Genomic DNA, 18,329 nt, shown 5'->3' with positions numbered 1-18,329 from the left:
AGGTTGACTGTGTTTGTTTTGTGTTGTTTGTTGGTTGACTGTGTTTGTTTTGTGTTGTTTGTTGGTTGACTGTGTTTGTTTTGTGTTGGTTGTTGGTTGACTGTATTTGTTTTGTATTGTTTGTAGTGTAAAAAACAGTTTTGGCCACTGCGGTTGTTGCCAGGTCCATGGCGTCACGCGTGACGTCACCAGCGCATCGCACCGATCCCCCGAACCTGACGGTCTCCTGCTCGTTTTATGACATAATAAGGCGCTATTAAAGCATGTCTACTCCGGCGAGACGGCGGCTTATGAGAGACTTTAAGAGGTTTGTGATTTCCGACGAGTGTTATGTGTTGATGTAGCGCCTCACGCGCTGTGTTTATACTCGAGGCTAGCTTTAGCAGCGTTAGCTAGGCCAGCGCCAGAGTTGATTCCTGTTGTTTTCCTCCACAGGACCATAGTTCAGTACTATATAACCTCTATATAATATACTATATAACCTCTCCATAGGGTAGACAGCACTCCTGGCCATCATAAGCAGGCTTGGAAAGCATTCCTGGTGTAGGTTTGGAGACTCAGTCCTTACTGGACAGATTTCTGCTCAATAACGTGACAGAGCATCACAGTAAACACAGTATTTCATCGCCATTCTGGACTGCTTTTATTCATTAAACAGTGGGAACACTTGACAATAAGGTTCCTTTAGTTAACGTTAGTTAATACATTTACAAAACCATGAGATATATATGCTACAGTACTTTTTAATCTTTGTAAACATTAGCTAATAAACAAATTGGTTCATGTCAGCTCAGATCCATTCAATAATATTAAGATTCAACTTTTGATATGAATGTGTTGACATTAACTAAGATTAAGTATGCTTTAGAAGTTATTTCATATCACAGGTAAGGATTGAACACTTTTATAATCTCTTCACACTCAGCAATCAAATGGTCTAAATATTAAAAATATATTTATTTTAAATGCCATATGGCTCCAGGGGGTTAATAAAGGCCTTCTGAAGCAACGCCGTGTGTTTTTGTAAGATAAATATCCATATTTATAACGATAATCAATGGCTTCTGATAACGGCTGTACGCGAGTCTAGTTCCGGCGGAATATGACCTCTGACCCAACGAGTGACCTCTGACCCGACACATGATGAGTGAAACGCGCTGACAAGATGGCGACGGCCAGCTCGACCCGACTTTACGCTTCAGAACTGCTCTTCAGATCCTACGGCCATATTGTTTTACAGTCTATGGTGCAGAGGATAGAGCAAAACACAACACCGCTCACCAATAGAGTCTAAAATTAGAGTTTTTAAAGATAAATGTGGGAGGAGCTTGAGTTTGAACTGTCAGAGGTCGTCTACTCTCACCTGAGCTTACGCTACTCCTACATCCTGTTATGCGTCAGGTCAGAGGTCACTCATCATGCGTCAGGTCAGAGGTCGTCTACTCTCACCTGAGCTTACGCTACTCCTACATCCTGTTATGCGTCAGGTCAGAGGTCACTCATCATGCGTCAGGTCAGAGGTCGTCTACTCTCACCTGAGCTTACGCTACTCCTACATCCTGTTATGCGTCAGGTCAGAGGTCACTCATCATGCGTCAGGTCAGAGGTCGTCTACTCTCACCTGAGCTTACGCTACTCCTACATCCTGTTATGCGTCAGGTCAGAGGTCACTCGTCATGCGTCAGGTCAGAGGTCGTCTACTCTCACCTGAGCTTACGCTACTCCTACATCCTGTTATGCGTCAGGTCAGAGGTCACTCATCATGCGTCAGGTCAGAGGTCGTCTACTCTCACCTGAGCTTACGCTACTCCTACATCCTGTTATGCGTCAGGTCAGAGGTCACTCATCATGCGTCAGGTCAGAGGTCACTCATCATGCGTCAGGTCAGAGGTCGTCTACTCTCACCTGAGCTTACGCTACTCCTACATCCTGTTATGCGTCGGGTCAGAGGTCACTCATCATGCGTCAGGTCAGAGGTCACTCATCATGCGTCGGGTCAGAGGTCATGCGTCAGGTCAGAGGTCGTCTACTCTCACCTGAGCTTACGCTACTCCTACATCCTGTTATGCGTCAGGTCAGAGGTCACTCGTCATGCGTCAGGTCAGAGGTCGTCTACTCTCACCTGAGCTTACGCTACTCCTACATCCTGTTATGCGTCAGGTCAGAGGTCACTCATCATGCGTCAGGTCAGAGGTCGTCTACTCTCACCTGAGCTTACGCTACTCCTACATCCTGTTATGCGTCAGGTCAGAGGTCACTCATCATGCGTCAGGTCAGAGGTCACTCATCATGCGTCAGGTCAGAGGTCGTCTACTCTCACCTGAGCTTACGCTACTCCTACATCCTGTTATGCGTCAGGTCAGAGGTCACTCATCATGCGTCAGGTCAGAGGTCGTCTACTCTCACCTGAGCTTACGCTACTCCTACATCCTGTTATGCGTCAGGTCAGAGGTCACTCATCATGCGTCAGGTCAGAGGTCGTCTACTCTCACCTGAGCTTACGCTACTCCTACATCCTGTTATGCGTCGGGTCAGAGGTCACTCATCATGCGTCAGGTCAGAGGTCGTCTACTCTCACCTGAGCTTACGCTACTCCTACATCCTGTTATGCGTCAGGTCAGAGGTCACTCGTCATGCGTCAGGTCAGAGGTCGTCTACTCTCACCTGAGCTTACGCTACTCCTACATCCTGTTATGCGTCGGGTCAGAGGTCACTCATCATGCGTCAGGTCAGAGGTCGTCTACTCTCACCTGAGCTTACGCTACTCCTACATCCTGTTATGCATCGGGTCAGAGGTCACTCGTCATGCGTCAGGTCAGAGGTCACTCATCATGCGTCAGGTCAGAGGTCGTCTACTCTCACCTGAGCTTACGCTACTCCTACATCCTGTTATGCATCGGGTCAGAGGTCACTCGTCATGCGTCAGGTCAGAGGTCACTCATCATGCGTCAGGTCAGAGGTCGTCTACTCTCACCTGAGCTTACGCTACTCCTACATCCTGTTATGCGTCAGGTCAGAGGTCACTCATCATGCGTCAGGTCAGAGGTCACTCATCATGCGTCAGGTCAGAGGTCGTCTACTCTCACCTGAGCTTACGCTACTCCTACATCCTGTTATGCGTCGGGTCAGAGGTCACTCGTCATGCGTCAGGTCAGAGGTCGTCTACTCTCACCTGAGCTTGCGCTACTCCTAGATCCTGTTATGCGTCGGGTCAGAGGTCATGCGTCGGGTCAGAGGTCACTAGTCATGCGTCAGGTCAGAGGTCGTTTACTCTCACCTGAGCTTACGCTACTCCTACATCCTACCTCATACATCGGGTCAGAGGTCACTAGTCATGCGTCGGGTCAGAGGTCATGCGTCAGGTCAGAGGTCACTCGTCATGCGTCAGGTCAGAGGTCACTCTTCATGCGTCAGGTCAGAGGTCACTCTTCATGCGTCGGGTCAGAGGTCATGCGTCAGGTCAGAGGTCACTCGTCATGCGTCAGGTCAGAGGTCGTTTACTCTCACCTGAGCTTACGCTACTCCTACATCCTACCTCATACATCGGGTCAGAGGTCACTAGTCATGCGTCGGGTCAGAGGTCATGCGTCAGGTCAGAGGTCACTCGTCATGCGTCAGGTCAGAGGTCACTCTTCATGCGTCAGGTCAGAGGTCACTCTTCATGCGTCGGGTCAGAGGTCATGCGTCAGGTCAGAGGTCACTCGTCATGCGTCAGGTCAGAGGTCGTTTACTCTCACCTGAGCTTACGCTACTCCTACATCCTACCTCATACATCGGGTCAGAGGTCACTAGTCATGCGTCGGGTCAGAGGTCATGCGTCAGGTCAGAGGTCACTCGTCATGCGTCAGGTCAGAGGTCACTCTTCATGCGTCAGGGGCTCATTTATAACCGTTGCGTACGCCACTTTTGACGCATAAGTTGTGATTTATAAAAACAAACTTGACGGGAAAATGTGCGCACCTGCTCGCAAACTCTGACCCTTGCGTACGAGAAAAGTAATGATGTAAGAACAATTTAAAAAACTGTTTTTATTTTGATATACACATTTACATTAATGTTCCAGCTTCATTAATGGCCATATGCACTGAAATTACATAAAGTCATACTCAGCAAAACTGCATGAATTTGAGTTGAAGGGTTTAAAATTAACAAAATATTTTGAATTAAAATAACATTTGGCCCGTGGAAATGAATGAATAAACTTTATTTTATTTTTGTTTTTTTAAACTTTTTTTCGTCTACTCTCACCTGAGCTTACGCTACTCCTACATCCTACGTCATGCATCGGGTCAGAGGTCATGCGTCGGGTCAGAGGTCATGCGTCGGGTCAGAGGTCATGCGTCGGGTCAGAGGTCATGCGTCAGGTCAGAGGTCGTCTACTCTCACCTGAGCTTACGCTACTCCTACATCCTACATCGGGTCAGAGGTCATGCGTCGGGTCAGAGGTCATGCGTCGGGTCAGAGGTCATCTTCCGCCGGAACTAGACTCGTCTACGGCAGCCAGTGATTATTTAAAGTTATAAATATGGATATTTTTCTTACAAAAACTGGCTGGAGGGTGAGTTAATGATGCGATCGTTTCCATAGTGAACTCGTGACTCTGCAGACTGTGCTCGTCATGTGATCAGAAGGAGAGAGAAGGCTCTGAACTGACCCGGCCTTCACTCAGGTCCAGCCATTGGGGTGCTATTGTGCTCTCTCGTTTTCTGCAGTTCGCCTCTAGCGATCTAAATAGCTGATCTGTAGCTGATCTGTAAGTCTCTGTGGACTGAAGGACACACCCTGATTGTCCTCCATTACAGTGGGTCTGAAGCGGCCCTTATTAAACACACTCGACTGCTGATAAATGCAGAACTCAAAGTCAGCCGGATACAGAGTGTCTATTCATCATAACTGTTATCAGCCAAACAACAGCCCCAGTCCAGTGAAGTCCGTCTGAATGTGTGGATTTGATGCTGCTCTTCTGCCAGATTGAGCCTGTCAGCAATAACACACCCTATAGGTCCATCTGAAGGCCTGTGCCCGGTTGCATAAAGCACATGAAGTGTAATTTTCCCTTGAGTTCGCCCTTATGTTTCCCTTAAGCCTAACGGTCATTTCCCTAAGGATAACTTAAGGTTTGGAAATCGTAAAAAATAAGACGACGCGTGACAAAAAAAAGAGAAAGAAATGGCTGAACAAAAATGAAATGTCATTAATCCAACGTAAATTCACAATTTGTGATGAACCATTTCATAAAGTATTATTAAAACCATTAACGCTTCTATTTTATGAACTTAGGAGGTTTGTAAATAATTGAATGGCATTAAGTTTATTACTATATTGTGTAAAACAAATGAGCACAGCATCATTTAAGAGTGCAGAACACAAAATGAAACCTTCCAAAACGTTTTAATTGATCACATAGTGTAGCAAATAAAAATACCTCCGAGGTGTGAACAAACAAACAGCAAAGCAACAGCGAGAGTTCATTACACCAGAGTTTTTAGGGAAGGGGGAACCCTTTGACCATCTTAGCGATGAAAAATTGTTGCAAGAATACACCGATTTAACCATCACACATCGCAACCACTGACACTGAACACTTGCAGTCATGCGTACATTTCTGAACGAGATGAAGAAAAACTCACAGAATTAAAGAAGTCGTTTGACATTATAACAAGTCATTAATGTCTTATACGTTTCATATAATAGAACCGAAGCTATAGATTGTGAATTTAAACATGTCTCGTTTACCAGCGGCTAAAGTCAGGAGGACTAGCCGAGGTGAGGCTGTTCCAGGCGGGATCTCACAACATCTTTAAATAGGCGCCATCTTTACAAATAAACCACAGATTTGAGCTTTAAACTACTACATTCTCCACTGAACAACTCTTAAAACTACATTTCGTGACACAATAACAGTAGTATTTTTCAATTTCGCGGCCGCACAACCACTATGAAAAGCGCAAAAGGACCAACGTCAATTTCTCTTCAAGCTCTTTGCTTTATACGTGTGTCCATCTCGCTCTGGACGCGCGAATGCATTCAAAGTTCAAGCATAAAACTAGACGTGAATTTGACACTTTATAGCTTTATAATTTTTTTTAGTTTCAGGCCGACAAATTGTGTTGTGGCTTTAGCTGTGATTAGCCATGGTTCTGTGTGTTGTAAAGGGCTGTGATAGTAAGTCGAAGGTGTAACTACCACCATGTTTCACAGAATACCAACCAATCATTGCGCCGCTGCAGCCATGGCACGGCCACGAAGATCCGCGACTATTACGCAGGAATGAGAAAGTAGTTCTAGCCATATCGGTGTAGAAAATCACAACTTTTAATTTTCAGTTGGTCTTAGCACACGATGTAACTGTAGAAGAGTCAAGTTTTAAATAGGAAAAATATTGAAAGTGTTTGTGGTCATTTTTTGAATGAGATGCTAATGGACTGATCAGAATCAATGATGTATGCTAAGCTATGCTAAAAGTGCTACCGCCAGATACAAAGATCGGCTGAATGGATTCTAGGGGACTTGTAAAATTAGCCTATTTTCAAAAAAAGTGGAGTGTTCCTTTAAAGGGTTAGTTCACCCAAAACTGTAAATTGTGTCATTAATGCCTGAGCCTCATGTGGTTGGACACCCGTCAGACCTCCGTTCATCTTCAGACACAAATGAAGATATTTTAGTGTAAATCTGATGCTCTGAAAGGCCTCCATTGGCTCAACTTTACACTCTCAAGACCCTTAAAAGACACTAAAGACTAAAGTTACAAAGTCCATCTCACTACAGCGGCTCTACAATAACTTTATGAAGACGAGAATAGTTTCTGTGCGCAAAAAAACCCTAAATAACGACTTATATAGTGATGACGATTTCAAACCACGGCCTCATGAAGCTTCGAAGCGTTATGAGTCAGTGAGTCGATTCAGCGGTTCAGAGCGTTATGAATCAGTGAGTCAATTCAGCAGTTCAGAGCGTTATGAATCAGTGAGTCGATTCAGCGGTTCAGAGCGTTATGAATCAGTGAGTCAAATCATGATTCGGATCGCGTGTCAAACCGCCAAACTGCTGAAATTTGGCGATCCAAACTGCTGAATCGACTCACTGATTCATAACGCTCTGAACTGCTGAATCGACTCACTGATTCATAACGCTCTGAACTGCTGAATCGACTCACTGATTCATAACGCTCTGAACTGCTGAATCGATTCACTGATTCATAACGCTCTGAACCGCTGAATCGACTCACTGATTCATAACGCTCTGAACTGCTGAATCGACTCACTGATTCATAACGCTCTGAACTGCTGAATCGACTCACTGATTCATACGCTCTGAACTGCTGAATCGACTCACTGATTCATAACGCTCTGAACTGCTGAATCGACTCACTGATTCATACGCTCTGAACTGCTGAATCGATTCACTGATTCATAATGCTTCGAAGCTTCATGAGGCTGTGTTTTGAAATCGTCATCACTATATAAGTCGTTATTTAGGGTTTTTTTGCGCACAGAAACTATTCTCGTCTTCATAAAGTTATTGTAGAGCCGCTGTAGTGAGATGGACTTTGTAACTTTAGTCTTTAGTGTCTTTTAAGGGTCTTGAGAGTGTAAAGTTGAGCCAATGGAGGCCTTTCAGAGCATCAGATTTACACTAAAATATCTTCATTTGTGTCTGAAGATGAACGGAGGTCTGACGGGTGTCCAACCACATGAGGCTCAGTCATTAATGACACAATTTACAGTTTTGGGTGAACTAACCCTTTAAGTTATTCTCTTAGGTAAGGGGAAATCGCCCCTTAAGTTCATACTTGAGGGAAAGACTTGTGTCTGAGTGAACTGTTGTCCCACAGCTGGCTTTCTGCTGTTTCTTGAGCCCTATAATGAGACTCCTTTGCTCTCATTGGTTCACAGACTTCAGGAAGATCCTCCGACTGGCGTCAGTGGTGCTCCTTCAGAAAACAACATCATGCTGTGGAACGCTGTGATTTTCGGGTATGTTTGCTGAATGGAGGCTCATGGGTAATGGCAGCTGATACAGTAGATGTTTATTCTCCGTCAATGTTACCGTTGTTCTTGTTTCCTTGCAGGCCTGTAGGAACTCCCTTTGAAGATGGTGAGCCAGCCCTTCATTCCTCTATAGGCAATACATCAGGAGAGCCTCAGCTTTATTTCTACAAGACAGATTGTTTCAAAGCAGTGATAAAATACTCCTAATGTGCCATTTTTGGGCATTTTTTTGATGATACATTTTTTGGTTAACCGATTAATTGGATGCAAAAATCTGATAAAATTATTCATTTTCATTTAAGTCCATATTGTGCCCAACCTTAAAGGGTTAGTTCACCCAAAGATGTAAATTGTGTCATTAATGACTGAGCCTCATGTGGTTGGACACCCGTCAGACCTCCGTTCATCTTCAGACACAAATGAAGATATTTTAGTGTAAATCTGATGCTCTGAAAGGCCTCCATTGGCTCAACTTTACACTCTCAAGACCCTTAAAAGACACTAAAGACTAAAGTTACAAAGTCCATCTCACTACAGCGGCTCTACAATAACTTTATGAAGACGAGAATAGTTTCTGTGCGCAAAAAAACCCTAAATAACGACTTATATAGTGATGACGATTTCAAAATATGGCATCATGAAGCTTCAGAGCATTATGAATCATTGAGTCGATTCAGCGGTTCGGAGCGTTATGAATCAGTGAGTCGATTCAGCGGTTCGGAGCATTATGAATCAGTGAGTCGATTCAGCGGTTCAGAGCGTTATGAATCATTGAGTCGATTCAGCGGTTCGGAGCGTTATGAATCAGTGAGTCGATTCAGCGGTTCGGAGCGTTATGAATCAGTGAGTCGATTCAGCGGTTCAGAGCGTTATGAATCAATGAGTCGATTCAGCGGTTCGGAGCGTTATGAATCAGTGAGTCGATTCAGCGGTTCGGAGCGTTATGAATCAGTGAGTCGATTCAGCGGTTCAGAGCGTTATGAATCAATGAGTCGATTCAGCGGTTCGGAGCGTTATGAATCAGTGAGTCGATTCAGCGGTTCGGAGCGTTATGAATCAGTGAGTCGAATCAGCGGCTCGGAGCGTAATGAATCAGTGAGTCGATTCAGAGCGTTATGAATCAGTGAGTCGATTCATGATTCGGATCACGTGTCAAACCGTCAAACTGCTGAATCGACTCACTGATTCATAACGCTCTGAACCGCTGAATCGACTCACTGATTCATAACGCTCCGAGCCGCTGAATCGACTCACTGATTCATAACGCTCTGAACCGCTGAATCGACTCACTGATTCATAACGCTCCGAGCCGCTGAATCGACTCACTGATTCATAACGCTCTGAACCACTGATTCGACTCACTGATTCATAACGCTCTGAACCGCTGAATCGACTCACTGATTCATAACGCTCCGAACCGCTGAATCGACTCACTGATTCATAACGCTCCGAACCGCTGAATCGACTCACTGATTCATAACGCTCCGAGCCGCTGATTCGACTCACTGATTCATAACGCTTCGGGCACAAATTATTCGTCAACGAAATTAACACTGTGTCTGATGTGTATTCATCTCTTTCTCTCTCTCTCTCTCTGCAGGGACATTTAAACTCGTAATTGAATTTTCAGAAGAATATCCCAACAAGCCTCCCACGGTTCGCTTCATCTCCAAAATGTTCCACCCGAACGGTGAGCTGCTGAGAGTCGAGCGCTGAAGCGATGCCCAGCGTTTGCAGTGTTAGTGACTGATGATCTTCTGTTGTGTGTGTGTGTGTGTGTGTGTGTCAGTGTATGCAGATGGCAGTATATGTTTAGACATCCTTCAGAATCGCTGGAGTCCCACGTACGACGTTTCCTCCATTCTGACATCCATCCAGGTGCATGATGGGTTTGTTACACCTACATTTATAAAGGGCCACATGAATTTGGCACTTAAGCTATATAAGATGCCGCCCAGGCATGTGACGGAATCAAATGTTCATGTTGCGATAATTGCTTTTATCACGGTATTATCGCGATACTGAAATAAGTTTTGACGTACTAAAACAGGTTTAATAACTTTTTTCTTATAATAAAAATAACTACAAAAGTGCAAAGGAATTATAAAGAAAAATGTAACGTCTATCCAATTTATAATAAGATTGTATTAGTTAACGTTAGTAATGTGTAATGGCGGGGACGTTGAAAACTATTTTAATATGCAAAATTGTTATCCAATCAGAGCAGTGGACGTTTGAATGACACACCCATTAACAACAGGGTAGAAAATAGCTCATTACCTCTAAATTAGGATATTTTTTTATTAGGGCTGTCAAAAGATTAATCGCGATTAATCGCATCCAAAATAAAAGTTTGTGTTTACATAATATATGTGTGTGTACTCTGTCAATTATTATTTATATATAAATACACACACAAGCATGTATATATTTAAGAAAAAAATATAATTTTAATATATATATAAAACATTTATATTGATATATATTATAGATTATATAAATGTATATACATGTAAATATTTCTTAAATATATACATGAATGTGTGTGTATTTTATATATAAATAATAATCAACAGAGTACACACACATATATTATGTAAACACAAACTTTTATTTTGGATGCGATTAATGTTTTGACAGCCCTATTTTTGATGTAAAAATGTTTGATAACAATATAAGTGGACCTCAAAAAAAATCATGACGCGCTACAATATTGTGTAACTCTCTATGTGCCTAAATCTTCTAGATGTGCGCACATTACTACTTTGAATTAGAACTACAATACCCATTCACACTAGTTACTTGGAAAAAGTAATCCGATTACGTTACTTGTAATGCAATACCCCCAACAGTGATTTTGCGAAGATTCATTTAAAGAGAGAAAATAATTTATAAATCTGCATTATTTAACATGTTCTGAGGTACCTTTAACATTTCCCTCATTAACAAGGGTGGAGAAGAAAAACAAATTGTCGCAAATGTGCCAAAAAATTAAACGCTGTGTCTAGTTACACTAAGAGCCTTGTTGGCGGAGGCTATTTACACTAACTCCGCCCACTGACATCTGATTGGTCAAGACAAAATTAAGGAAACCACTGGATTGTCAACAGTAGCAATAGTGTAGAGATGAGGCGCATGAGTTTGATTCCCCATAACACATCAGAAAGGCATTGATTTTCAGGAAAAATGAAGAAAATATTCTAAAAGTGTGTTTAATAATAAAGTGTTGAGGGTTCGGTGTAGGGAGGCTTTATTGTCCCAAAAAGACGGCATCCATTTAATAAATATAATCATTTATATCATTATATAGTTATCACCAACACAAAGGTGCAAATAGTATCTGCCACTATTTAAAAGTATAAAAAGTATCTACTATTTAAACTTATTGCAAAGAAAATATTGCTATTTAAATCTATCGCTATTTAAAGGAACACGCCACTATTTTTGAAAATATCAAATTTATATTATCGCATTAATATCAACATGCGAGCGAGATGCTAACGGTAGTGTTGTAGTACTCGAGACCGGTCTTAAGACCATTTTTTGAATTTTAAGATAAAATCCTAAGACCACAACTACAAGAATATCACTAAATTGCCGGAGCATTGTCTGATTTAACATCATTAATGTGATTTGATGTAAAACTTACAGCTTAAAATGCAATCAATAACTTCTGTATAATGTGATTTATTTTGTTACTGTGCTGCCGGAATCAGAATCAGTGCAGCATTGTCTCAAAAATGCCCAAAATTAATATAAATACCCACAAAATTCAGAGATTTTGTTTTTTTATATAACATAGAATATAATTAAGCAATATGTCAAGAGCAAGAGAGCCATTTTCATGAATATAAGCGTGATTGCAACTGATACTGATTTATACAAACATTCAATAAACAAGAAGTTAATATAAAAATTACATTTTTAAACTGCGTCTTTGCTAATTCAGCAGCGTTTCGTTATTAAAGCTACACTGTGTAACTATTTTAGTTTATTCTTAGCTAAAAACACTTAGTTCTTTCAAAAATATATGTGCTCATTAATGTATATTTACTTCTTTCAAGTAATAAAGTATTCTCGTAAGTTTATAATATGCCATTGTAAACACATACGGGTGAGGGTTCGAATGCGGGTCGCCATGTTGATCCTCCATCTTGAAAGTACATTAGCCAAAGAGGGACATTCCCGTAAACTCAAGCTTCGCCTTTGGCGTTTTAACACTCGATGGCTCCGTGTCCAATGTGGACGAGGGCGAGCTGGAAGCCATGTTAATCTTGGACTAAATCAGCCACCGTAGGAGTTAAAACCAAATCAAGAGGAACAGAAACTAATATTCACTGGATGGTCATATACCTTTTCACCACTAGATGGGGGAAATATCACACAGTGGAGCTTTAAATGAATCAGCTGCTTTGAACAAATCGGTTGAATAAAGGATTCTGTGACTGTTAAATGAATCTGAACATTATTTATGGTGTAATTGTACCAGTTCAGATGCAACTTCAGGGCCATGCGTTTTATTGTTAGTGATTTGATTGGTAACAGCGTTATGGTGTCTTACTATTGTAATTGTATTTATTCATTAAATAGAAGTAATTTCTCAAACAGTAGATATGGATCTTTTAGATGAATTTAAGTTCTCCTGGGGCCTGTACCATGAAGCCGGTTTAGCTGCTAGCCAGATATGTTTAAGCTTAGTTTGTGCTAATCCTGGGTTTTAGGTGCCATTAAAGTGGTTTGGCTTTTAGCTGTGTTCATCTCCATAGTAACTTATGCTCCGGTTAACCTGCTTCAGGGCAGGTTATGTTCTGGATCAGAGATCTCAAACTGAAATTAGACCAATCAGCTGTGAGCAAAGTGACACGCCTCTGATGCAATGAAGCCACTCCCCCTGTTTCTACTCCAAAAGGTCACTATAGCAAATGGTTTTTAAAGACTAAAGTGTCTGGCTTTTAACAATGATTATTTATAAGATTGTAGAGTCACTGTGGTGAGATGGACTTTGTAACGACGTTTTTAGTGCCTTTTATGGGTCTTGTGAGTATAAGTGTACTGAATGCCAATGGAGGCCTATCTGAAGCCTTTCAGAGCATCAGATTTACACTAAAATATCTTCATTTGTGTCTGAAGATGAACGGAGGACTGACGGGTGTCCAACCACATGAGGGTGAGGAATTAATGACACAATTTACATTTTTGGGTGAACTAACCCTTTAAAATTGTTTAAAACGCCAAAGGCCAAGCTTGAGTTTACGGGAATGTCCCTCTTTGGCTAATGTACTTTCAAGATGGAGGATCAACATGGCGACCCGCATTCGAACCCTCACCCGTATGTGTTTACAATGGCATATTATAAACTTACCAGAATACTTTATTACTTGAAAGAAGTAAATATACATTAATGAGCACATATTTGAAAGAACTAAGTGTGTTTAGCTAAGAATAAACTAAAAAAGTTACACAGTGCAGCTTTAAATGGCGATAGAATGAAGTGTTCCTGCAGGTGTTGTCAGATCCGTCTGCTAGGAGTGGTTGTTTTGGGGTGAATATGACCTGTTGTGGCTCATTGAGATTTCTTCCCATGATTCCTGTGTTTAGTCTCTATTGGACGAGCCCAACCCGAACAGCCCAGCCAACAGTCAAGCGGCTCAGCTCTATCAGGAGAACAAACGTGAATATGAGAAGAGAGTTTCTGCCATCGTGGAGCAGAGCTGGGTCGACTCGTAACGCTCAGACCCGAGAGCCGCCATTTCACAGGAACATTTGACATCATGTGTGTGCTTATTTATTTTAACTGCATGGTAAGTTATTGCTAACTAAATTTGAGCTGCGCTGTTGATGCGGTTGAGGATTTAAAGCAATGCAGATTATTGAAACACATATCCGTCTTTGAGTGAACCATCAGTGATATATATTTGAAATCTCACGCCCGTTTTGCCTTTAAACGCACCGAAAGATCGACGATCATCTTTTTGTATCTGTATTTGATAACATCTTTATGCTCACTTGTTTGTGCTTCAAATAAAACACAAAACCCAGGTGTGAACGCTGTCCTACATGCAGGAATACGTTTCCAGAGTTAGCTTTTGTGAATTTATCATAAGAACATTTATACTTCTAATATGCTGTATAAAAAAAGAATAAAACATTTTTCAGACTTGGAGTGAAGAGAATGAGTTCATCTTTATTGTAGCCAAACGCTAATACAAAAAAACCCTATTTTAACAAAGCATAAACAAACACTGGTCATGTGTGTATGTACATCATGTGACGAGGCGGTTCTGATCCAGCGATGGTCACCTCTGCAGACCAGATAGAAGAACACAGATCAGATCTGCTCGGGTTAAGGCACATTAATCAAACATCAGGACACGTTTACGGGTCCCTGCCTCTTAAAGAAATGCTTGAAGAAAGCCAAAATCTGAGTACAGGAGATTTGGAGGCAAATTACAGGGCTGTAAAAATGACTTTAGAAAGATGGCATCATTATTTTACTTCTACACAGAGATTGGTAGATCTATTAGTGAGATCTGTTGACTTTATCAATCTGTGTCGCATTATAATCCAACGATCACCGTTCAAAAATGGGAAATAAGCACTTTTCGTGTCATTTTCCCCAAGTTTGCGTGCTTGTAACTCCAGAAGTAATAAAGATATCTCAATATCCTTCTTGATTTTGGTTAACAAGAAACATTTCTTTTGACATCTCCATTTTAAAGGCCCTTGATGGTTAAATCCCAGAGATATGGAGACCTCAATGTAGCTCCATGAGTAAAATGTACACATTTTCAGTGGACAAAAACCAAATCCGGGTCACTTTGCATTCAGCTGATACTTTTTTCTTTTAAAGAGGAATATCTGAAGAACAAATAATGTTGAGACTAGAAATAAATCATGTTTTTCTATCAACTCGGTTGCTTCGAACATCCCTGTCCGAGTGCCATAAATGTTCCGTTTCCTAAGTTTGCGTGCGGGTAAATCTAAAAGTATTCAAGATCTCTCAATATCCTTCTAGATTCTCATTCTTAATAAACTTTTCTTTTGGCATCTCCATTTTAAAGGCCCTACATGGTTCACTCCCAGAGATATGGAGAGCTCAATGTGACTCCATGATGAACCTAATGTGGTTCATTCGTATACTACACACCTCTCTGAGTGCCAAAAACAAACATTGTTCTGAAGTTTACACGCCTGTAACTCAAGAAGTGTTACAGATATCTTCATATCACTTTAGATTCTTATTCCCATTCAACTTTTTTTCTGAAATCTTACATTTTATCGCCCATTATGGTTCAGTTCCAGAGTAAATGGGATGTCAACTTGGTAACGTGTAGTTATGATACCTTGTTTTTGAACTGTTGGTGGCTTCATGAACAAAATCGCATCTTCCAAATATCCCTAAAACTCATTCAAGTATAGATTCTTATAAATACATAATTGAGAGCAAGTTAATGTGCCTCAACTTGACCACTTCAGTGGATGTTTGTCATTTAGAGTTATTTATTCCTCAGATATTGTGCAAAGTGAACCACATTTTACTCATGGAGCCACATTGAGATCTTCATATCTTTGGGATTGTGTCATATAAGGCCTTTAAAATGAATATACAAAAAGAAGTGTTTGTTGTTAACCAAAATCTAGAAGGATATTGAGATATCTTTATTACTTCCGGAGTTACAGGCACGCAAACTTGGGGAAAATGACACAAAAAGTGCTTGTTTCTAGGGCTGAACGATTTTGGAAAAAAAATCGAATTGCGATTTTTTTAACCAATATTGCGATTGCGATTTAATATGCGATTATTTTTTTAACTCTTTTTCTTCTGTATTATTCAACAATACATCATTGTATAGTAATGGTGGAAATATTTTGGCACCTCACGATCCGATTCCAAAACAATTCCTGAACTTTTTCCTTAATAATTAATCTTATTAATTTATTAAAAACTTAATCTTTTTTATTATATGTAATTATAAGTGCTTTTTAAAATAAATAACTACACATTGTAACATTTTAATTAATTTTAAATATATAAACTAATATAGCTGCAAAACATAAAAGCTAGTAAATCATAAAGAGGAACAAAAAAACATATTACAAGCAATGAACAAAGAGTGCTTTCAGTATTTAAGAACTGTGAGTGATTTTTCTCTCGCTCAGCTTTACTGTTGCTTGATTATTAATGATGACATCATCATAGACAGCGGGAGATGTGCACTCATACTAATGCACAGATCTCTTTTGAAATATAAGATGTGGTTTGTCGTGTCTGTTTAATTCATTAAGACATTACTGACGGTGTTTACATTAATTTTGTGTCATAAAAGCATTTTGAGATGCGCGCTCGCGAGCACTCTTCACAAAGCGCGGCGCGAGCATTTGATACGGAAAGCCTTCTGTCAGTGAGTTTATTATTTTTAATATGTACGCACACTGCACTCTAAACGACATAAATTAAGCCTTCGTTGAGCATTTGTAGGGAAAATACCGGCGGGCGAGAACACACACGGTAAGCGCGACATCAAGCAAAGTTTCTCACAGCTGTGCAATGAAGCCTGCGAATGTCATTGCAATTCGCTTCAACCTTTCCGAACGTTATGAAATATTATTTTATGGTTTGTGTGTGTGTGTGAGAGAGATAATGGAAGCAATCAGAATACGGGTGTTTCTAAAACACACGCAGCGCCACCGCGCACCTGCAGTTAAAATCTACGCTCAGAATCACTGGAGAGAACATTTTCTCCTGCCTCGATTGTAGCCTATAGTATGAACAACACAATATTAGATAGATTAAACACAGTTTTTTCTTTTTCTTTTAGGCCAGGCATGTGTAACGTGCCAAGTTGATACTTCTTCTGCAGACTTTACTCTCGCGTGTCACGTCTTTGCGGTTAGGAAATCGCGTGTTATCATATCGCGATATAATCGCAAATGCAATTAATCGTTCAGCCCTACTTGTTTCCCATTTTTGAACGGTGATCGTTGGATTATAATGCGACACAGATTGATAAAGTCAACAGATCTCACTAATAGATCTACCAATCTCTGTGTAGAAGTAAAATGATGATGATGCCATCTTTCTAAAGTCATTTTTACAGCCCTGTAATTTGGCTCCAAATCTTCAGCGTTAACAGACCTCACATGAAGCATTGTGGGAAAGGTTTACCTGCTGTTTTTGCTGCTGGATCAGTTCATCTCTGGTCTTAAAAACAGGAGCGTCCTCCACAACAATCCCCTCGGCCATCTCACTCACCTTCTCCAGCAGCTCTGGGTTATACCTGCAGTCACATGATCACATGAACAGTCACATGACACCGTTTGAGACATTCCACAATCCCTTAAACTCAGGAATTACACCTCAGGTTAAATGGTCAGTAAAAAGGGGAACGTTTTAATTATCATAGTCGTGTTTAGTGCATAAAAAGCAATTAGACATGAATGAAATACATTTATCGGTGTATATGGAGTCTTGTAAATAAATACAGTTCTTTCATAATATGCATTATTAATGTTAACAATGTATTAGTAACCACATTCATTAGTCACAACAATGGTTTGGTCACGTTTGTGTGATATATTACATATTTCTGTTTCATTGATCGTTTATAATTGCATAATGGTTTAATATAGAAGCTTGTTTTCACCACTGAATTAAAAAACAAAAGATTAATTGCGACTTTTACCTCACAATTCCGAGTTTCCGACTTTTCGCATTTGCAAGTTTATACCTCACAAATGAATCTGAGTTAAACTCGCAAATAGATGTTAGGATTAGGAGATAAAAACTCTCAATTACCTTTAAAAAACATTATTCCGCGCGTTTATAACACGAAGCGAAATATGTCACGTGAACGCGTTCATTTTATATGCATTATCAATGTAAACAATGTATTTACAATATTCGTTAGAAACACCAAAGGTTTGGTCACATTTGTGTGATATATTATACATTTCTGTTTCGTTGCTCATTTATAATTTCATGATGGTTTAGCTTGTTTTCACAACGGAATTAAAAAACAAACGGTTAATTGCGACTTTTACCTCACAATTCCGAGTTTCCGACTTGTCTTTCACGCATTTACAAAATTATACCTCACAAATGAATCAGAGTTATTTACGCGCAAATGTTTGTTAGAATTGGGATATAAAAACTCACTATTACCTTTAAAAAACATATTCCCTGCGTTTATAACACAAAGCGGAATACGTCACGTGAACGCGCTCATTATATATTCATGTAAACAATGTATTTACAATACTCGTTAGTCACAATACAAATTTGTGTGATATATTATACATGTTAGTTTCATTGATCGTTTATAATTTCATGATGGTTTA

General features: G+C 40.5%; 2 protein-coding genes across 4 annotated transcripts in view; one reads left to right on the top strand and one right to left on the bottom strand.

Annotated features, from left to right (window-relative positions):
- ube2b (ubiquitin-conjugating enzyme E2B (RAD6 homolog)) lies at nucleotides 1-14,146 on the top strand. 2 transcript variants are annotated; one of them, XM_079834235.1, is made up of 6 exons: nucleotides 1-307; nucleotides 7,896-7,976; nucleotides 8,072-8,097; nucleotides 9,592-9,681; nucleotides 9,781-9,869; nucleotides 13,590-14,146. In XM_079834235.1, exons 1-6 carry the CDS (start codon nucleotides 264-266, stop codon nucleotides 13,716-13,718), a joined length of 459 nt encoding a protein of 152 aa, XP_079690361.1. In that variant the 5' UTR covers nucleotides 1-263; the 3' UTR covers nucleotides 13,719-14,146. The 2 variants fall into 2 exon arrangements, with proteins under 2 accessions (XP_079690361.1, XP_079690362.1); XM_079834236.1 differs by having other exon boundaries at nucleotides 103-307; nucleotides 9,790-9,869.
- Nucleotides 14,147-14,156: 10 nt separating this feature from the next.
- Nucleotides 14,157-18,329, bottom strand: part of cdkn2aipnl (CDKN2A interacting protein N-terminal like) — a 5,017-nt gene continuing 844 nt past the window's right edge. Inside the window, exons 2-3 of one of the 2 annotated variants that reach the window (XM_079834237.1) lie at nucleotides 17,158-17,269; nucleotides 14,157-14,293 (exon numbers count right to left, since the gene is read on the bottom strand). In XM_079834237.1, the coding sequence (XP_079690363.1) occupies nucleotides 14,288-14,293; nucleotides 17,158-17,269 (118 nt within the window). In that variant the 3' untranslated portion in view covers nucleotides 14,157-14,287. Of the gene's footprint in view, nucleotides 14,326-17,157; nucleotides 17,270-18,329 lie in introns of both variants that reach the window. The other variant, XM_079834238.1, reaches the window with a different exon arrangement.

Source organism: Gobio gobio (genome assembly GCF_949357685.1).
Source record: "Gobio gobio genome assembly, chromosome: 14".
Taxonomy (NCBI): Eukaryota; Metazoa; Chordata; class Actinopteri; order Cypriniformes; family Gobionidae; genus Gobio; species Gobio gobio.
This window is presented reverse-complemented; position numbering and strand designations above follow the sequence as displayed.